General features: G+C 44.1%; 1 protein-coding gene and 1 long non-coding RNA gene across 3 annotated transcripts in view; both read right to left on the reverse strand.

Moving 5' to 3' along the window:
• Nucleotides 1–2,575: 2,575 nt before the first annotated feature.
• LOC310663811 (tropomodulin-3) overlaps nucleotides 2,576–22,123 on the reverse strand; it is a 50,962-nt gene continuing 31,414 nt past the window's right edge. For both annotated transcript variants that reach the window (XM_083412244.1, XM_083412245.1), the window contains exons 6-10: nucleotides 18,331–18,461; nucleotides 16,885–16,992; nucleotides 15,548–15,691; nucleotides 12,880–13,024; nucleotides 2,576–7,008 (exon numbers count right to left, since the gene is read on the reverse strand). In XM_083412244.1, the coding sequence (XP_083268370.1) occupies nucleotides 6,974–7,008; nucleotides 12,880–13,024; nucleotides 15,548–15,691; nucleotides 16,885–16,992; nucleotides 18,331–18,461 (563 nt within the window). In that variant the 3' untranslated portion in view covers nucleotides 2,576–6,973. The remainder of the gene's footprint in view (nucleotides 7,009–12,879; nucleotides 13,025–15,547; nucleotides 15,692–16,884; nucleotides 16,993–18,330; nucleotides 18,462–22,123) is intronic.
• Nucleotides 13,918–15,504, reverse strand: LOC310663950. The gene is made up of 2 exons (XR_014504709.1): nucleotides 14,494–15,504; nucleotides 13,918–14,123 (listed from the first exon to the last, which is right to left on the reverse strand). It is a non-coding gene; the product is annotated as an uncharacterized lncRNA (long non-coding RNA).

Raw genomic sequence — 22,123 nt, forward strand, 5'->3', positions numbered from 1 at the left:
AAAATATAAGATAAAAAACAAATAAAATAAAACCTACATACAGCAACAGTGTTTTGTGTTGTGTAGGCTCTTATTTCTTATGTGCAAATGGCTTTAGATGCCTATTAGGTCCATGAATTTTGTTGTTGTCGTTTAGTTGTGTCCGACTCTTCGTGACCCCATGGACCAGAGCATGCCAGGCACTCCTGTCTTCCACTGCCTTCTGCAGTTTGGTCAAACGTATGCTGGTAGCTTCAAGAACACTATCCAACCATCTCGTCCTCTGTCGTCCCCTTCTCCTCGTGCCCTCCATCTTTCCCAACATCAGGGTCTTTTCCAGGGAGTCTTCTCTCCATAAATTACCATATAGCATATATTCAACACAAAAAACAGCAGCAATTTGCTGTTGACAAAGGACAGCTGGACTTATAAAGGGCCCCATTACCTTCAGTAGCTTAAGGCCTCATCAAACCTAAATCCAGCCTTGTCTCTGCTACCTGAGAACGTGTGAAATGTAATTGTTTGATTGCACACTGAAATGGAGAAATGCCTGTGTGTGTACTGCTGAAGCGTTTAACATTGGAAAACTCCACTGGAGTATACTAAGCTAGAAGAGAGCTCTTTCGGATCTAGCTGGGGTGATCCTTAACTGTTGTTGTTCTCTGCTAGCTTTCACGTGGTGTTTAATTTTAGATTATGTGAAGATATTGGAAATCTGTGGCTTGAAGGCAGTTGCCTATTAGCCTTCCTCTGGACGCCACAGAGACAAGGATGTGGTAATGAAGCCTCTCAAGATAGGGTTGCCATATGTCCGGAATTTCCCACACATAAACGCTATACTGCTGTCTGTTGCATTGCCTGAGTGGAAATTGGTAGTTATCCGGGAAAATCCGTATGTATGGCAGGCCCATGTCGGCAGTGCCAATTTTCCATAAACAACTTTGGGCAAAGCTCAACAACTTTTCTGTCCGGATTTTCACTCTTTGAAATATGGCAACCCTATCTCAAGGAGCTAGATGCAGGCTAATGCAAGCTAAAGGGAGAGAGATTTGATTTTTACTCTGACCATAATTATGCTATGTACGTATATTTAAGAAGAACATATGCTCGAATATGCATATGCCTTATACATCTTTTTGGATGCATCATTTATGTTTTTGTATCTGTTTTTTTAAAGAAGTCCTGGTTAGTAAAGCTTTGAATCGTAATTATGGGTCTGGACAATATTTTCTTCCAAAAGGAGTCAGCTTTTATGCATCCATGCTGCACAATATTAATACCTGCAATAGAACCACGCTGCTAGATCAAGCCAATGGCCCATCTATTCCAACATCCTGCTTTCATGGTGCCAACCAGAAGCCTACAGGCAGCTCACAAGCATGGCCAGCGGGCAAGCACCACCTGTGGTTCCCAGCAACTCAAGGCCTATTCAGAGCTTTATTGCCATTATTATTTATTAAATTTCTATAACGCCCTTCATCCGAGGATCACGGGGTGGTTTATAATATAAAAACACAAAAATACATAACATAGTAACAGAGAGCAATAACTCCCTGCCCCAGTTTAAAAGGCCATATTTCTTCTATTAGTCTTTCTAGTAGTCAAAAGCCTGGGAGAAGACCAACAGATGTCTCCAACATCTGGAGGGCAACATGTTGACTGCCCCTACCCTGATGCCTTAAAAATATACCAGTCCTACCGTCTTCCCTCTTGTCTGATAGCCCAATGCAACTCATGTGCTTGGTAGCTGTGAATGCAGCCCCATGGAGTAAAAGGAAAGGAAAGCTTTGATAGCTGGTTAGAGCATGGCGCTGATAATGCCAAGGTTGTAGGTTCGATCCCAAATGGGACAACTGCATATTCCTGCATTTCAGGGCGTTAGACTTGATGATCCTCAAGGTCTGTTCAAATTCTATGATAAAGGGGGAATGTATGTCTTCTTTCTGCATGGTGAGGAAGGGGAATCCCAATGGTTGGTTATGAAAGTTTTGTCTGACTTTATAGATGCTGAATATCTCCCTTAGCAATTTAATAACAAAGCGGTAGTGGGGTTGGAACGCAAGACGATCCACAAGGTCTATGTGCTTCTTTTTTGACCCATCCAATCCCCAACTGAACCAAGTTGGTCACCAGAGTGACATGTACACGAAGCATTTCAGGGTGAGAAAACCACTGCAGTGACTACCGTACTTTTTGCTTTATAAGACTCACTTTTTCCCTCCTAAAAAGTAAGGGGAAATGTGTGTGCGTCTTATGGAGCGAATGCAGGCTGCGCAGCTATCACAGAAGCCAGAACAGCAAGAGGGATTGCTGCTTTCACTGCGCAGCAATCCCTCTTGCTGTTCTGGCTTCTGAAATTCACAATATTTTTTTTCTTGTTTTCCTCCTCCAAAAACTAGGTGCGTCTTGTGGTCTGGTGCGTCTTATAGAGCGAAAAATACGGTACTTGGGAAACACAAAGATGCAGACCATGGACCTCAATTTCTTTCTTTCTTCCTTACTTGTACCTCAGTTTCTGATATAAAGGAATGCCTTCTGAATCACATGAAACAATAAACCTACTTAAAGCGGGAGAAAAACCACCTTGTAATAATACTTTGAAAAAATCATTTGGATATTTTTATTACAATAACAGCAGCATACAGCGCTGGCATTCCTATATATTCCCATTCATGTTTTTTCCCCACAGAAACTTTGCCCAAAGATTCGAGAAAGTTTATAGCTTACAAACAGTATTATCTGTATCAAAAATAGTAAGAGAAGATAACATTTGTAAACAGTATTAAGTGGAAACACATTATTTTGTCATATAGTATGAAAACATTCTGTTCAAGATAAGTGGAGCCTAAAGCCAAGGGTTGTTTGTTGTTGTTGTTGTTTTAAAAAAAGGGTAAGTGCATATATTTTAAAACATAAAGCAGTCTCTCACCTCAGCAAGAACCATTAGACTAAAAATGCACAAAACCTTCACCTTTTCGGGAAATGGCCCAGTTCTACAGTCATTTCTGAACCATCGTTGTATGTAGACTTTCACGATATGTGCCCTTAACACTAAGCTTTGTGAACCGGAATGAAGTATGAAAAGTCAGACAATTGCACTGTATTATAGTGTGCAACTCAGAAAGCTTTACGTTCCAAGGAGTAGAAACAGGAATGCATACAGAACTAGAAAGAGTTAAAGTATCCTCAGAAGTCCTATCTCAAAAGGACAATTTGATGGCTTAGACCAAGTTCCCTGCCTCTTTTCTCTACGCATAGATTGCTTGGCATTAAAAGGATGCCTGCTTCTACTCCACTAGGACAATGATCACTGGACTCTCAGGCTGGCTACCAGCTCACACAGACCTCTAAATTTAGGTGCTGCTAAATGCTCATATCACCATAATACTGATGGTTCATCTGGGCCAAAGGGAGCCAAGGTGATTCTCTCCAGGTGCTTCTTAACTCCTGCCACCTCCAGCCAGGGTGGTCAATGGTCATCTTGGATGGTCAACGGCCATCAATGGGAGGTGCTACCCAAAGCATCTACAGGGCACCCCACTGACCACTCCTGGTCCGAAGCACAAGAGAGCTTCACACTTTACTAGCTTCCTTCATCTTTAATTGAACATTTTCTGACGGTCATCGAGGCACCAGTGAACTCTGCACCTGATCTGACAAATATGAAACCAGCTCAGAACCCTCCCTGTAACAGAAAAACAGAGAAACATTTACTCTCTCTCTCTGTGTATGTGTGTTTTGACAACTTGTATATTGTATTAGGCACTACAGAAATGGAAAACCATCCACTCCACAACACCTCTCGATCCTAATATGATGTAGGCAAACTCCCATGCAAGGCCTATTGAATTGAATGGAGGTCATGCAGTAGCAGTGCTTTCTGCACCCCATCCCTCGAGTTTCAGACAGTGCAATACTGTACAAGTATTTATTATGTTTTGGTCAACTTAGTATAGCACCACTTGTTGAAACACACCCATGGAACATTCCTGCCCACGCAGTGTGGCTTGTGTGAGCCAAGTACCCAAGTAAGTGCAGGGCTGCAGTCTCAATAGATAGATACGTATTTTTTTAATGCATGCAGATGATTTGAGTTCATTCTTTAAGATGATTTGAGTTCATTCTTTAAGGGGGCGAGAAACACCTCTAAAAAAAGCCCGCCAGTTTGCAGTCTCAGCTCTCTTATAAAAAGCCATTCCTGTTTTGTGGCTCTTCATATGTCTGAAGCAGGCTGTTTTGGAAGCCCCCCCAAAACTAAACTGGGTGTATCAGCCGCCTGGCAGGCTGTAAACCTGACAGGCATTTTGTCAAAAGAGAAAAAATAAGGGGGAGAGAAAGCTACTTAATCTTTGATTTTTCAGAACAAATCTACACTAGCTTCTAAATAGGTGCATTGTATTTACACACTGAAACTTTTAAAATGCATGTATTTATACGGAGGCAACTACCTTCTCTCCCGCCCCCACCCCCCATTTTTTTCTTGTTGTTGGGACTGTTTTAAAGCTTTGCAAGTGAGAAAAGAGATTTGGATTTGTTTTCCAAAATTGTTTTTAAAAATGCACGTTTCTGTTTTACACACCTAAGTGCCAATAGGAAAAAACATGTTAATATGGTTTCTTTAATGCAGTCTTTGCATACAATGCAAAAACGAACAAAAAAACCCACCTCTACCCTATAGCACCCTCCAGGTAGTATGTACTACAACTCCCATCAGCCCTTCACTATCATGGATGATGGGAGTTTTAGTCCTAACATCTGGAAGACACCTGTTTTAGGATGACTGCCCTACAGAAACACACAACTTTAGCTTTGGTATTCTCAGTGCACTGACTTGGAAAAACGTACCACTGATTTCAACACAATTTCCTTTAAGTTAAAATGTTTGCAGTTACGGTCCATATTCAAAGAGACAATGATGTGAAAAATAGCACATCAGAGTTGGGCAACTTTAATCAAAATGCTTTCATCCTGGCCTGATGCTCTGCTCTGTGCCATTTAGTTTTGCACTCAACAAATCAAAGAGCCAAAAGATGTCAGAAAAATGAAGGAAAAACAAGATTGAACCTGGCCAGAGTTGTTTCCTAGTTTTTCTGAAGATAGAACCCTGAACTAAAAAATGAACCTAAAATCCTATTCTATATACTACTACTGCTTGTACTCCATTGATCTTTATCATGGTTTGCATAGGAGAAGCCTGACGGATTGTGTCCAATATGCATGATTATTCCCTGTACCACGTGAAACTGGAGATGTAAGTCTGCAGCAGGCATTAACATAGTGGCATTAAAACGGTCCTTATTTCACAGTGGGAACCAAGCTCAGGTCATAAAACCATCCTGTTAGTTGTAGCTGTTGTAAGGTTAAAAGTATGTGTTTTTATTAACAGATGTTTGAAAACTGTGGGTTTTCCTTGCCAGCTGCACCAGAATTGTGAAAGAATAAAAATTTTCCTATGCACATGACGGATGTAGCAGAGTAAGGGCTGGAGCCAGGGTTGAGGGGGGGCCCTTAGTAAAAGACCATTGGCATTTTAAGTCAGCAAACCCCTAGTGGCAAGGTTGGACAACTGAGAAGCAGCCATTAAAAAATCCCCACAGCATCTCAGAGCAGCCAATGTTTTGCCCCACAGCATCGTGGGAAACTAAAAGTGGTGGCGCCCAACTGGAAGCCATTTTAATTCCTCACAATGCCCAAGTGATGCTCCGCTGGCTGCCCTGGGGCATTGTGGGTAATTTAAAATGGTGGCCCATGGGAGGCACTGGTGAAAGTGGGCCCTGTTGAGATGCTCAGAGGCTGCAAGGCCGCAGCAACTGTCTGTGGGTGCTGGTAAGTACAGAAAGCCTGAAGTTTCTAAAAACGTGCCATGTCACACTGGTCAGAACTCACAGCCAAAGAGCATAAAACTTGGTTGCCATGTGTTTTGGCCTATACAAAACAGCATACCAGCGGACTGCTACTTGATGCTGTGCTATGACTCAGATGCCGTTTGTGTAGGTTTGGCATGCTGCCACTGAAGAGTGTGTGTGTGTGTGTGTGTGTGCACACATGCATACACACACACATATATATACTTACACACAGAGAGAGATTCCAAGGAATATAACTCAAGACGACGCGGATGAAACAAAAACACCAAAAGGTCCATAAATACATCCAGTTCAGACATAACAGAACAAAGGTGCCGAAACGTCATGTTCTGTAAGTTGACAGAAAAGGAAGCCAACCAAACACCAGATATTGCAAAGGCCGTGGGCTTAAAATACCAATCTCCATTTCTGTCGGCTTCACTTACCTCCAATGAGGTAAGAGAGTAGAAGCAGCCCTTAAAAGTGGGATAATAATCTCTTATAAAAAGAAGTTTCAAGCTTAAATCTCCATATCAAGAAAGCATTCTACATGGTCAAAGCACGTTAAGAACCAGAGGAGTAACTGCGGCAGCAGTGATTTATCCGCATCCCATACAAAGTTGAAGTAAGTGGTCAAAGCCCTTTGTTTTTTCTTGGAAGGGTCTCTTTCCCTCCCCCACCCCCACCCCACCCGAAACATTTGTTTTCTAAAAATATGGAGTCCGTATTTTAAATAAGGACTCCGGGTTTCCTGCCTGAAAACTTGCTCCCTGCGGGTTTAAAACCGTCTGCCGATCCTTGACTGCCTGTCATGAAGATACTCCGTAGATGCTAGAATTGGTACTTATCTTTGTGGAAGACACACACCCAAGTTCTGAAATGAAAGGCTGTTCAAGAACTGATCTTGGGCAGATGTAGTTACAGGGCTTTGAACATACATGTGTTGGATATCACACATACAAATATACATTTACAAGACAGACACACAAAAACAGAACACCCGACAACAGGAGGAATGGCGATTCCAGTCTTTTCCCTTCTACCCAGCTAAGAAGTAATCTTGAGGTTGCCGAAGAAACCATCTCAGCAGATGCACCTGGAGGAGCTCCAAATTCTCCATGCCACACACATCTGGAAGCCGCGAAGGTTTATTGATGGTCTCCTTCCACTCTTCTTTTGCGAACTGTGCCCAGAGAGGTGGGGGAAGAGAAACAAGACATGAGACAACGCTGGTGTAAGGCTATCATGTGACGTCTATTAACAGCCAAGAACTAGGAGGACTAATTGCAGCATCTGTCATGCACATTAAAAATGGTGACCATGACTGAATTCTCCTACCCTTTAGCGATTTTTTAAAATTTCCTTCGTTTATTATGGGTTGGATCCAAAATTCCCTTGAGTGAGCACAAAGGCACCTCTGCTTACACAACTAGTCTCCATTTCACATTCCATCCATCCAGTGGCGTAGCGTGGGTTGTCGGCACCCGGGGCAAGGCAAGTAATTTGCGCCCCCTAACCCAGGGCAAGGCAAGTAATTTGCGCCCCCCGCTGCACTGTCCCTCCCCCAGATAGTCCCTCGCTCTCTCTCCGCACCGCACACCTGGCACCCCCCCTCCACAGTGGGCGGCGACCTGGCAGCTCGGATCGGATTCGCACAGCATGTGTGAGAGAGTGAGTGAGCCAGGTAGGGGCAGAGAGCTGCGAGTGCGAGCGCGCGCCCCCCCCCCAGATGTTGCGCCCGGTGCGGCCGGCCCCCCCCTGCACCCCCCACGCTACGCCACTGCATCCATCGCTCTCTCTCCCACTGCGCTGCTCCAGGCCACATCCTATGTCATTCCAAAGCATCCATGACTGATGGATGGTCCATTCTCAACATCCAGCAAGGCAAATTTTAAAAGCCCCAGCGAACCTGAAGGACAGCTTGTAATGTGGCAGTGGCTATGCGATGTAGTTAACAGAACAAAACCACATCCGTGCTGCAGCGCATTGGGACTGCGGAGCTGTTGCTGCAATTACTCTTCCTGTGCCTTTTGCCTGCATAGCAAAGATACTTGATGTTATTCAGCACTTTTTAAAACGGGTCTGGAGTCTTTGCTGTACCAACAGAAGCACAGCACAAAAACACAATTCTTAGCAAGCAGGTCATGTTGCCCTGAATTGGTAAGAGATTAAAAACACAGCATATTATGGAACAGTTCAAGGAGGTCTCCTACTGCAAACCTTGTTTTGTTTTTTCAAACCAGGCAGGGAGATATTCATTCCAAAACAGTTAATTTGATAAGCCAAAGATTTAACTGGTCAATTTTGCACACACAATTCTCTGGCCTTTTTGTTAGGTTAAGAAAACACGTTAGTCCATCAAGTCAACAGTGGAGAGAGTCCAAACAGTTTTGTAAATATTTCCAGAAGGTTACTGAACATGTATATTAAGCAAGGAGGAAAAAATATGTATCAGCCCGGTATTTTGAAAGGAAACAGTTCTTCAAAACTTCTAAGTTTAAATGTACTGAAAACTCATTTTTTGTAAGAATTGGTAACTAAGAAGCTCCCTCCATTGGTGCCGGTCAGACCTAGGCTTTGAAGAATCCAATTTGCTTTTTCTAGAACCAGCTGGAGTGCAAAGCAGCAGCTCAGAGGCACAGACACACTTATTAATTTAATGAAATTTATATAGCACATAAGACATTAACTACATATCTGTGCCTTTTAACTGCAGCTGCTGGTTTGATTCCACAACTTGCAGGCCTAGGGAAAGCAGAAGAAGGTAAAGAGTTGTTGAAGCCCGTTTATACTAGGATCCTCCTGGACATCCTGAACAGGCAATTCATGTTTTTAAAAAGCCCTTCATTTTAACCAATGCGGAATGCAATGGCGCAGTTGATCCCAGTTGGCTTGCGCAGCTGATTGGTGGAGGCAGCAAGCACAATTGCGAGTGATGTTATGGGACATCTGGAGAGAGCATTTGTGGGAAACAGCCTTGCAGGCCAAAGTGGGACCTGTGCTGGGTCCAGTTAGGTTTGTGGAACAAATGTGCCCCCGTCCCCGACTTAAAGGCAATGATAAGCCATTATCATTGTGTAGCTGGGCCCAAAGAATTAAGGAACAAGGAGCCTCTGAGCACATGGCCCAGTACGTTTTTTAATTCGGTACTGGAAATAAGCTCACAGTCCTTTCACCTCAAAATCTGATGCCCCTCTCCACCTTTCTTCATTGCAGCGTCCGAACTGGGAAAGAACAAAATAGCCCAAAGATTGGATTATTGGAACACGTTCCACTTTGGAGACGACTTGAAAACCTCCACTGGTCCAAAATGCAGTGGCCAGATAGATTACCGCCAGCGGTTCTGTTCAGATCTTACCTAACGTGTTTTAATACAAGCGCACTGGTTGCTGAGTTTATTTCCAGGCCCAATTCAAGGTGCCCATGTTAGTGTTTAAAGCCCTACAGACCGCTTTGGGTGTTAAGATTGAAGAGGAGACCCTATTGGTTGGTTTCCCATCCTCAGAAGCTTGGGGCTGAGGTGGCTCGGAAAACGGCCTTCTCTGTGGCAGCCCCAAAATTGTGAAATTCTCTCCCAAAAAGGGTGCCCCAGGCTTCTCCATTGTACAGGTTTCAGTAAATACCAAACACGCATCTCCACCCTGGCTTTTGACATATATTTAGGACCCACCTCATTCTGTGTTTGCAAGATGGTTTGAACTGTTTTTAACATTGTGTTTTAATTGCTGTAACCTGCCCTAAGACCTTAGGGTGAAGGGTGGGTAATAAATACATAATAACACCGTATTTTTGGTGGTGAATGTAACCATGAATTATGGGAATTACCCTAGAACTTAGTCTAATGTTGATTTTATTTAACTGGATCAAGGAGGGTATCCCAAAGGAAGTGAAATCTTTTAATAATAAATTATTATTTTATATCTTTAAAAGACATCTGAAGGCAGCCCTGTTTAGGGAAGATTTTAATATTTAACGCTGTATTGTTTTTAACACTCGATTGGAAGCCGCCCAGAGTGGCTGGGGAAACTCAGCCAGATGGGCGGGGTATAAATAATAAATTATTATTAAATTATTATTATTAACAACAACCTTGTTAACAGCAGCACCCAAACGTGTTGACATGCAAGTGGAAAAGTCCACTTGTTACATTTATTTTGTATTTTTCTCTATTCCGCACCCTATGCTTTTGAGCCCAACCAGCTCTGAGCCTGTTCTTTAAAAACAGCGACCCATTGTGACACTATATATTGCAACCCATTGCTGCATGAAACTGCCTCAAGAACAGAATTGTACAGTGGTGCCCCGCAAGACGAATGCCTCGCAAGATGGAAAACCCGCTAGACGAAAGGGTTTTCCGTTTTGGAGGTGCTTCGAAAAACGAATTTCCTATGGGCTTGCTTCGCAAGACGAAAATGTCTTGCGAGTTGCTGCAATTTTTTTTCGCTCCCCACCCCCTTTTTCTAAGGCACTAAGCTGCTAATAGCCTTTTAGCAGCTAATCCGCTAATCCCTTAAGCCTTTAATAGCCGCTAAACTGCTACTAGCGCTAATCCGCTAATGGGGTTGCTTCGCAAGATGAAAAAACCGCTAGACGAAGAGACTCACTGAACGGATTCTTTTCGTCTTGCGAGGCACCACTGTACAGGATTTCATTTACGCCTCCCTAATTAATCATGCTATTAGAAAGGAATTCCAGAGCCTCCACAAAATGAAAAAAAGCATGCAGAAGAGTGTGATGGAAACATGGAGCAACAGTGTGCACACAAAGAGCTGTTAGGAGACTCATACAGAGACAAGGAGAAGTTTTAAGAGAGTTTCTCTTGCAGTGTTCAGCACCCAATTGGGCGTTTGCAATAACCTGTCTCAGAAGCTTCAGGGCTGAAGAGATGAAAGGGGATTTGATGACATTTTTACTCCTATACGCCAGACTAGGAAAGCAAAATAAAAAAGCAAGATATAAATAGATGAGAAAAGATAGACCATCCAGCAATGACATATCACAGCTGGAATTTGGGGCAGCGGTGGAAAACAGTGAAGTTTACAATGTGCTGAGCGGCTTTTTGAAAATGAAAGTAAGAAGAGGCCAAGTTATATTTCCTTAGAAGCATAGAGTCTTTTCCTGCAGTGTTGAGGGCACCTTTTGCCCTCCATCCCACAGGTGCTTTGCCTGTACAGTGGTACTTCGGGTTACATACACTTCAGGTTACAGACTTCGCTAACCCAGAAATAGTACCTCGGGTGAAGAACTTTGCTTCAGGATGAGAACAGAAATCGTGCTCCGGCAGCACAGTGGCAGCAGGAGGCCCCACTAGCTAAAGTGGTGCTTCAGGTTAAGAACAGTTTCAGGTTAAGAACGGACCTCCGGAACGAATTAAGTACTTAACCCGAGGTACCACTGTACTCTTTCTTAGTAGCTGTTCAAGCAACTCTTAAGCTCAGTCAGTAGAGCATGAGACACTTCATCTCAGTACAGGGTCATGGCTTTGAGTCCCACATTGGGCAAAAAGATTCTCGCACTGCAAAATGCCCTCAGCCAGCTCTCTGCCCAACCACCTTCCTGTTTACAAACAGCTGGTCAGCTCCGCCTTAGCCTCAGTGCTGCCCTTTCTAGAACTCAGCGGGGAAGAGGACGGGGCCAAAACTAGAATGGGGTTGGCTCTCCCTGTCAGTGGCTCAGGCACAACAGACTGTTTGGCCTTTGGCCCTGCCACTCCCAATGGGCAACATCTACTACCCAGGACACTTGTGGTTAAACCTGCTTGCTTTCCTCCCCATTTCCTCCAATTCCTCTTCCCTTGGGTTTGTTATAAGTCTCAGGGGAGCCACTCTGGAAAACTTTACAGTTAAATAGCAGCATTTTGTGGAAGGAGGCATTTCTTGTTCAGTTCTGTTTTATTACATACAGTGGTATCTCGGTTCTCGAACATAATCCGGAAAACCGTTTGACTTCCGTAATGTTCAGAAATCGAGGCGCAAAGGGCAGTCTGCAAATCACATTGAGAAAATCGAAAACAACCAACCCTGGAAGTCAAATACAACAATAATATTTCGTTCGTACAGTAACAAACAGCATTTAAGGTTACATGTTGTTAATTCTCACTACATGATTGAAATTTGTTTTTTTGGTATTATTTTATGCTCTTCCTGTGCTCATTGTACAAGTAACAAGAACTGTATTACTGCTTGTTAACTGTATTTATTTTGTTAACTAATAAAGCATTATTTTTTAAAAAAGAGAGAAAATTGAAAAACACGCAGGGGAAGCTGTTTAACTTCTGAGGTGTGTTCGAAAATGGAAGCATTTTCTTCTGGGTTTTCGGTGTTCAGGTTCCGAAACGTTCGTCAATGCAGATGTTCGAGAACCGAGGTACCACTGTATTTTGTGTTCGCATTTTGTATTTTTCTCTTGTGAACTGCCTTGGGGTCTTTGGATGAAGGGCAGAATATATTATTATTATTATTATTATTATTATTATTATTATTATTATCCTTTAACTAGGTAAATCAATCTGGTTGGCCATGATGAGAAGCTAGATGCAGGATTAAATAGGCCAGAGGTGGGGAACATTTTGCAGGCAGAAGGCCACATTCCACAGCAGGCAACCTTCTGAGGACTACACACGAGTAGTATGTGGGGTCCTAAGGCAACTGAGGGATGGAGCAATGCACGTGACTCTTAACCTTTGTTCGGCAGGTTATATTCCAATTATACAAATCCAGCAGTTTCACACCCACCTTCATCCAGGAAAGTAAGAGGCATGATCAGAGTTGAAAGACACTTTCCAGTCAGGCAAAAGCAGAAGGAGGCAAGATAAGAGCAACCTAGAGGGCCACATTTAGTTTGAGGTTCCCCACCCCTGAGACAGGCCTTAGGCCTGATCCAACGAGGCTCTTGAAGAGGAATCAATGTGTAGGGGGAGGATACCAGCTGGAGGGGCTGAACTTTTGGTGTCAGTTTTCCTTACAGGCATATTCTTACACAAATTATGCCAAGTAGCCGCCACCACACTCAGTGTGACTGAGGCCTGCTCGTTCTGCAGCAGAAAACGCCTTACCCAAATCGTTGTTTTTCGTAATTGCATCCGCTCCTCTGGCTCGCGGTCCCTGCTGCGTGAAGTGATATCCGAACTTGAGGATCTTTGTGTTCTCCTCAAGCATCTTCACGATCTCCGTTTCTACAGGGGTCCCCAACTGCTGCCTCTGGTGGAATCAGCAAAGCATTAGAAATTCAGCAAGCGTCGGTCCAGGGTTGCCCAAAATAAAGACTCTAAGCACCTTGGGATTTTTAGATCAGTAGATTTTTAGATCACACTGAGATGGGTGATTTGACCCTAAAAGGGTCAGTTAAGAGGAGTTATGTTTCGAATTCAGAAACTATTAAACTTTCAGGCACCAAATTAAACCTCGAGGCAAATCATCTCTTGCTTTCACTAAGAGTCAGATACAGTAAAAATAAAATTATTACTATCATTATTAATGCTTTGATACTGCCTTGGCAGCCTCACAACTCACAGTAAGAGCTGTTTGGCAGTCAAACAGACTCCCACGAGAGGTGGTGGACTCTCCTTCCTAGGAGTTTTTTAAGCAGAGGTTGGATGGCCATCTGTCATGGATGCTTTAGCTGAGATTCCTGAATTGCAGGGGGTTGGACTAGATGACCCTCTGGGATCCCTTCCAATTCTATGATTCTATGAACTGACACTGCTTGGGAATTTTAAAAGACTAATAAAAACTCCAGCAATTTTAAGAAGTCAGTGCCATTTTGAAAGGATCGGTCTGTCATCTTGATTCAGAATGGTGCTCAGTTTTATCCAAACATAGATGAAAACCAGCTTTCAGAAACCATCATGGTTACGGTATCTTAAGAGGTGTCCATATGCACAGAGAGAAGAACTGACAAACCATTTTGTAAAATATAAGATATCAGAGCATGTCTAATTATTTTTTTAAAATGTAAGCACAGGACAGATATGGACTATGTGTGTGCAGAGATTGCAAACCGCATGTTAAAAACAATAACCACAACATCCCTATCTCAACTGTCAAAACTAATTTGTTTAATAACTAGTATGTAAGGAGTAGCTAACATTAAAAAAAAAACCACAGCTATTTTTAGTCTCAGCAATTAAAGTTATAGGGCAATTACTGTCATTGGAAGGCGGCTGTTCAAGACCAACACAGAACTAAGCGGGGGGGAGAGAATTAAATTCATGTTGTAGATTAAAAAATGTTACAGGTAGGTAGCCGTGTTGGTCTGCTGTAGTCGAAACAAAATTTTAAAAAATCCCTCCAGTAGCACCTTAAAGGTAAAGGTACCCCTGCCCGTACGGGCCAGTCTTGACAGACTCTATGGTTGTGCGCCCATCTCACTCAAGAGGCCGGGGGCCAGCGCTGTCCGGAGACACTTCTGGGTCACGTGGCCAGCGTGACAAGCTGCATCTAGCGAGCCAGCGCAGCACACGGAAACGCCGTTTACCTTCCCGCCGGTAAGCGGTCCCTATTTATCTACTTGCACCCGGGGGTGCTTTCGAACTGCTAGGTTGGCAGGCGCTGGGACCGAGCGACGGGAGCGCACCCCGCCGTGGGGATTCGAACCGCCGACCTTTCGATCGGCAAGCCCTAGGCGCTGAGGCTTTTACCCACAGCGCCACCCGCGTCCCTGGTAGCACCTTAGTGACCAACTAAGTTTGTTATTGGTATGAGCTTTCATGTGCATGCACACTGTTGCCCAGATGTATAGCTTCAACTTCTGTAGGGATCCTCACACAAGAACCAACTGCACTGCTGTCTCTCTATTTCCATCTGTCTGCCAACTGCTTTCCCAACTGCTTTAATCAACCAACCAACCTACCAACCAACCAACCAACCAACCAACCAAACCTCGGGCTAACCCCTTTTATAAACAGGTAGGCTCCGCCTCTGGCTTTCTATTGGTCTACCTATTAACTCTTTCTTTCCCCCTGTACAGACATTTTCAAAAGAACGGGCAAACGCCACATCCCTCCCAGATTAAAGAAGTTTGATCAGTAGGGATAACTGAACAGAGGAAAAATTACTAACTGTCCATGGTTAACCTTCATCATCAGGTCTGATCAAACTTCTTTAAGGGGGGAGGGAGCCAGGATAAAAGTTAGAGCCGGGATAAAATAAGACTAAGAGGGTAAAGGGTAACAGCGTTTTGAATGCATTTAAAGTTTATTTCTACCTCCCCTCACACAAGAATCATCGGGTCTTCTTGATAAAGCATCGGCCACAATGTTTAGTTAGTTGGTTGGGAAGAAGCAGTTGGGAAAGCAGATGGTAGACAAATGGAAATAGTGTGCGTGCACACGAAAGCTCATACCAATAACAAACTTAGCTGGTCTCTAAGGTGCTACTGGAAGGAATTTTTTAATTTTAAAAATTCTTCAGGAAAGGATTAATTACTCCAAAGGCATCACTCTTCTGAAGAATAAATCTGCCTAATTTGTCCCACTACAACATTCAGGCTGAGAGGAGACTTTCAATCTCTCAGCCCTCTGAGTGCTCAGTAGAAGGTCTGAATGCAGAATCTATGCAGTTACAGCTTCCACCAAACAGTGTCATTTGAAAGGTGGACCAATAGCTCAACCTTCAGCCTCACCCCCACCAATCTAGATTTATTCATTTTTCACAACAAAGCCTTGGATCCTGGCTAGCCTGCACTTTGACAGTTAACGTTGCATAAGAAGCAGCTGAAGTTACCTGGTTATCGATCTTTATTTCGGTCAGGGTTTCGTTCTCCTTGAGTGCTTCGACCAATGCCAATATGCCCACACCGGTGATGAAGTTGGATTCAATGTTTAGACTCTTCAGTGTTTTGTTCACCCTCAGCATGTCGGCAAAAGCCTTGAAATACAAGAGAGGTCAATGAAAGAAGCCCATATGGAAAACCAAGGCAGAGTGCGACCATGTCAGGCATGAATGAAAGCCTACACCATAACGGTCAATACCCAAAAGGCGATGAGAGTGACAGTGTCCTTGTTCAAGACTTCCCTTCCACCAACATCTTACAACCTGGCTAAATTCTACAGCGCAACAGTATCACCTAGGCTTCAGAAACTACCGGAACACTGTCAGCTGACCAACCCCTGGCCAATCAGAGCCCACCAGGCCCTATAAAAACCCTAACATCCAAGTCAATTTCTCAGTTTGAACAACTCATTATTGTGAAAAGCTGCTGAAGGGACTAGTCTTGCCTCATCTCCCCCTCATTATCATTTTATCATTTTTCATTTGTATACCACCTTTCTATCTCACAATACTCAAGGCGGTTTACAAGCTGAAGAAACAAAAAATGTACATCTTATAACAATCTAATGCAATACAAAAATGTGATAATAAACCATAACTTTAAAATAGGCAACCTCCATCAAAAAAGTAACATTCAACAATTATTGGAATACAGTGGTGCCCCGCAAGACGAATGCCTCGCAAGACGGAAAACCCGCTAGACGAAAGGGTTTTCCGTTTTGGAGGTGCTTCGCAGGATGAATTTCTCTAGGGGCTTGCTTCGCAAGACGAAAATGTCTTGCGATTCCTGGGGGGTTTTTTTCGCTCCCCACCCCCTTTTTCTAAGGCACTAAGATGCTAATAGCCTTTTAGCAGCTAATCCGCTAATCCCTTAAGCCTTTAATAGCCGCTAATAGCGCTAATCCGCTAATGGGCTTGCTTTGCAAGACGAAAAAACCGCTAGACGAAGAGACTCACGGAACAGATTCTTTTCGTCTTGCGAGGCACCACTGTAGTATAAAATAATAATATCAACATATAAAAGTTAAACAGAAATCCACTCAACAGTTACAATAATATCTAAACTATAATCAATAAAACAACCTTCTCGTGCCCCTTCTAACTATGTCCTCTGGTTCTTGCACCAGAATGAGACCCCTAGTGTCAGCCTTAGTCTGAGCTTATCCAAGGCACAACAGGTTTTGAAAGCATCTCTCCCTCATGCACCACCTTTTACCTTAACTCAATTGTTTTGAGTGCCTCGTGTCAAGACAACACCCTAGATTAGCGAACCCTGGAATCTCACTTACGACAGCAACAGGGTCGTTGCTCCGAGTAGCCGCAAGGCTGAAGCTCTTCACGTAAGTATTTGTTTCCAATGCCTTGGCAAATTCTTTCAGTGTTGGAATGGGAATGTTCTTCAATCAAAATGAAAAGAGAATAAGACACAATTAATATTTTGATGGCAGTTCCCTCCTTCCTTCAACTTGGGAGAGGTGGGGCCCTCGGTCTATTTTCACGAGGGAGGAAAACGAGGGGAGAGGGTGGCAGAAAGAGAGATGCCCCATCTGCACTAAACATATAAATAATAATAATAATAATAATAATAATAATAATAATAATAATAATACCCCACCCATCTGGCTGGGTTTCCCCAGCCACTCTGGGCAGCTTCCAACTTTAAACAGTCATGGCCTCCAGCAAGTAATCTTGGGAGCTGTAGTTTTGTTAAGGGTGCTGAGAGTTGTTAGGGGGTTCCTTTTCCCTTTCAGAGAGCTAAAATTCCCAGAGTGGTTCACAGTGTATCCTTCTTCCCAGGGAACTCTGGGAACAGCGGTTTCCTAACAACTCTCAGCAAGGACAGCATGTGCCACTGTAAATATCCACAGGTAAAAAAACCAAAATAAAAACAATACAGTCATACCTTGGATCCCGAATGCCCTAGAACTCGTACGCTTTGGCTCCCAAATGCCGCAAACCCGGAAGTGATTGTTCTGGTTTGCGAATGCTCTTTTGGAACCCAAACGTCCAACAGGGCTTCCGCAGCTTCTGATTGGTTGCAGGAGCTTCCTGCAGCCAATCAAAAGCCGCAATTTGGTTTTGGAAGTCGAACGGAATCCAAGGTACAACTACAGTGGTGCCTCGCAAGACGAAAAGAATCCGTTCTGCGGGTCTTTTCGTCTTGCGAAGCAAGCCCATTGACAGAGTAGCGCTATTAGCGCTATTGGCGATTTAAGGGCTAAAAACTGCTTTTTAAGGGGTGGGGGATTAGCGGTTTTGCTGCTAAAATGCTTTTAGCAGCTTAGCGATTCAAAATAAGGGGTTTTGGAGCAAAAAAAAAAAATTCAATTTTTTCCATCATTTTTCATCTTGCGAAGCAAGCCCATAGGGAAATTCGTCCTGCGAAGCGCCTCTGCAAACGGAAAACCCTTTCATCTTGCGGGTTTTCCATCTTGCGAGGCATTCGTCTTGCAGGGCACCACTGTAATTAAATAACAATTTGCATTGTAGTTAGTTAAGCACACTATTAGCCATCATAAAACACTGGAGCCACATTGCCACGGACACAGAAATTCCAGTCATTTTGAAAGCTACATTTCTGGACTCCAGGAACAGGCACCTGTACCCCACCGGATGCTGTTAAGACTCCCATCAGCCTTGGCCAACGTGGTTGAGTCAGGGATCATGGGAGTTGTAGTCCAGCAACATCTGGAGAGCCACTGGATTTCCATCCCTGCTGTTCTCTTCACAGTTACCTTTATGTTGTTCAAGTTGACTTCAACAAGGCGCGAATCGTTGTCTTTAATCCTTTGCAAACTCTCCTCTACGTTTGTGGGATTTGGTGGCTCATTGAAGACGGGCATGATCTTTTCGCCTTTGACCACATCTGAATCGGAGATAGGAAATGTGAGAAACACGAACATTGAATTTTTCAATCACACCCCCCCCCAAACAGTGCTGGTACTAGTTTTAAAATGCAGGTTCAGGTGTTGCAACATTTTTCTGTCAGGGCAAAATGTCAACTACAGTGGTGCCCCGCAAGACGAATGCCTCGCAAGACGGAAAACCCGCAAGACGAAAGGGTGTTTCCGTTTGCAGAGGCGCTTCGCAAGACAAATTTCCCTATGGGCTTGCTTCGCAAGACGAAAAATGACGAAAAATTTTGAATTTTTTTTGCCGCTCCAAAACCCCTTTTTCTGAAGCGCTAAGCTGCTAAAAGCATTTTAGCAGCTAATCCGCTAATCCCTTAAGCCTTTAATAGGCGTTAATAGCCTTTAAACTGTCAACAGCGCTAATAGCGCTAATCCGCCAATGGGCTTGCTTCGCAAGACGAAAAAACCGCAAGACGAAAAGAATCGCGGAACGGATTGTTTTCGTCTTGCGAGGCACCACTGTACCATCAACAAAATTCCACAGGGAGAAGTCTGTAGTATGGAAACATAGGGATAAACCAAAATACACAACCCAGCCTCCCATATCTTGAGTTCTTTAAAAAATATATTGCCCATGCCAATGCAATGCAGAAGGAAACTCAATTCTATTCCAAATCAATTGTAAAAAAAAACTAATGGCTAAAATGTTTTCATTTGAAAAACAGTTACATTGATTAATTTACTCCTTGATGGTATCTGATGGGTGCTTATTTTATATGTTTTATTACAAATATTGTGTGTGTGTGTTTTAAATTTTCCTTCTCTGATTATTTGTGGGAGGTTATTGAGGTTTTCTTGTTATTATTTTAATTATGTATTTTGCGTTTTTATATTGTGATTTTACCTTGTGAACCGCCCTGAGACCTGTGGGTATAGGACGGTATATAAATTTTAATAATAATAGTAATGGAAACGCTTCACTGGAAAACCAAATTCTTAACAATGCTCTACCGCTTCCTCAAGATGTCATGTGTTACTGATATTGGGAGAACTTTAAATGAAAAATCTGGAATGGTAAAAAGATAAATTACAGGTTGTATCCCACTAAATTGCACTCGTGGTAGACCAGCTGAAATTAGGGGGGATCTGCTCTGAATGAGTCCGATACAACCATACAAACAAATTGTTACATCCCTTTATGTGTACTATGTTGGACTGCCAATAGGCTGGCAATCCCAAAAAATCCTTCCTCCAGCAGAAAGGATCTTGAGCAGAGTTCCCTGGGAAGAAGGACTGACTGTTAAATCACGCTGAGCTCTGTTGCATTGTGGTGGGGAAGCCATGACTATTTAAAGTGGTATGACACTGCTTTAAATGTATAGTGTTTGGGGGGGGGGAAGGGTGATTGAAAAATTCAAAGTGTTGGTGCTGACCTTTAAATCCCTAAATGGCCTCGGCCCGATATACTTGAAGGAGCGTCTCCGCCCCCATCTTTCAGCCCAGACACTGAGGTCCAGCGCCGAGGGCCTTCTAGTGGTTCCCTCACTGCGAGGTGAGGTTGCAGGGAACCAGGCAGAGGGCCTTCTCGGTAGTGGCGCCCACCCTGTGGAACGCCCTCCCATCAGATATCAAGGAACTAAAACAACTATCTAACTTTTAGAAGACATCTGAAGGCTGCCTTGTTTAGGAAAGTTTTTAAATGTCTGATGTTTTATTCCAGGCTTCCTCAACCTCAGCCCTCCAGATGTTTTGAGACTACAATTCCCATCATCCCTGACCACTGGTCCTGGTAGCTGCGGATCATGGGAGTTGTAGGACAACAACATCTGGAGGGCCGAGGTTGAGCAAGCCTGTTTTATTGTGTTTTAATATTCTGTTGGGAGCTGCCCAGAGTGGCCGGGGAAACCCAGCCCGATGGGCGGGGTATAAGTAAACTATTCTTATTCTTGTTCTTGTTCAGTTGCTGGGAATTGCAACTGTGAGAGGTAAACTTCAGTGCCCAGGATTCTCTGAGGGAAAGAAGGAGGGTCAGACTCTTGGCAGCTGCCTGAGGTTGCCCAGTGGTGCCCTGGGCCTGGCAGAGAGAGTGTTCCTGGAGCCCAGAGCCCATTGGCTCCCGTCCTTGGCCAGGCTCTGACCTCACAACCAGCTGTGGAATCCTGGGGAATGTTTTGTTTCCTAGGAGGCCAGGTGAGTTGCTTGAAAGGATCCCTGGCTAAGCTGAAAGCCAGTTGGACCAGTTAGCAGCCCATAAAGCAGCGGTCCTTCTTTTGTGGTCTTGAAAGCTGTTTGACTGACTTTCTGGACCTTTTTAGTTCTGAAGATCTTTTGCATGATGTGCTGCTGGTGGAGTAAAAGGTAAAAGTTATGGGAAAGAGGGGAGGCACAGTGGCGGAGGAAAGGGGTGGGAGTGTCATCACTTGGGGGGGGGTGTGGACAATTTTTTATTTTTTTTTAAAGGGCTCACAAAACTTTTTAGGAGTGATGTGGTGGCTTAGGTACCTGCAGGTTCCGCGCTGCCTGAAACAGCAGAGTGGGACTAGCGTCTGCCTACTGCCTCTCCCTCAGCCGCCTTACAGCTGTGGAATCCTGGGGAATGTTTTGTTTCCTAGGAGACCAGGTGAGTTCTTTGAAACGATCCCTGGCTGAAAGCCCAGTCAGTTGGATCAGTTGGCAGCCATTCAGATCCCTTCTTCTGTTCTTGTCTTGTCTTGAAAGCTGTTCAGATGGATTGACTGACTTTCTGGACCTTTTCGGTTTTGTTCCCCCCATGGCACAATGTGCCGCTAGTTGTGCAGAAGGTAAAGTCATGGGAAAGAGGGGAGACATCCTGAAGATTTGTGCCCCCACCACATGCCCAGTTTTTAAAGATGCTCCTTGGACCAATGTTAATGTTTTATCACTTTAAAGGTAAAGGTAAAGGTACACCTGCCCGTACGGGCCAGTCTTGCCAGACTCTAGGGTTGTGCGCTCATCTCACTCTATAGGCCGGGAGCCAGCGCTGTCCGCAGACACTTCCGGGTCACGTGGCCAGCGTGACAAGCTGCATCTGGCGAGCCAGAGCAGCACACGGAACGCCGTTTACCTTCCTGCTGGTAAGCGGTCCCTATTTATCTACTTGCACCCGGAGGTGCTTTCGAACTGCTAGGTTGGCAGGCGCTGGGACCGAACGACGGGAGCGCACCCCGCCGCGGGGATTCGAACCGCCGACCATGTGATCTGCAAGTCCTAGGCGCTGAGGTTTTACCCACAGCGCCACCCGCGTCCCACTTTATCACTTTAGTTTTTTATTATTATTATTATAATTCTGTTGAGAGCTGCCCAGGGTGGCTGGGGAAACCCAGCCAGATGGGCAGGATATACATAATAAATAGTTGTTGTTGTGCAGACGGGGCATAAAACTGCAATTAAGCCTCACAGGAATCTTATGACGCGAAGAGTCTATTGGACCTCCTTAACAAAGGCATAAGAGACCCGCCAAGTCACCTCTCACAACAGAGTAGCCTTGGGACTCCGAAGGAATCCTATTAAGCTGCTGCCTTGTCCAGGACAATAGCTTAGGACACTTTAAAATAAAAATGGCACACAAAAATAATCCACCATGCGTCTGCATGTGCTCAATTGCATTAGGAAACCCCAATGCAATCAGCGAGGCTCACTTTCAGTCGAACCCACA

This window comes from Podarcis tiliguerta, assembly GCF_965153285.1.
Source record: "Podarcis tiliguerta genome assembly, chromosome: 14".
Classification (NCBI taxonomy): domain Eukaryota; kingdom Metazoa; phylum Chordata; class Lepidosauria; order Squamata; family Lacertidae; genus Podarcis; species Podarcis tiliguerta.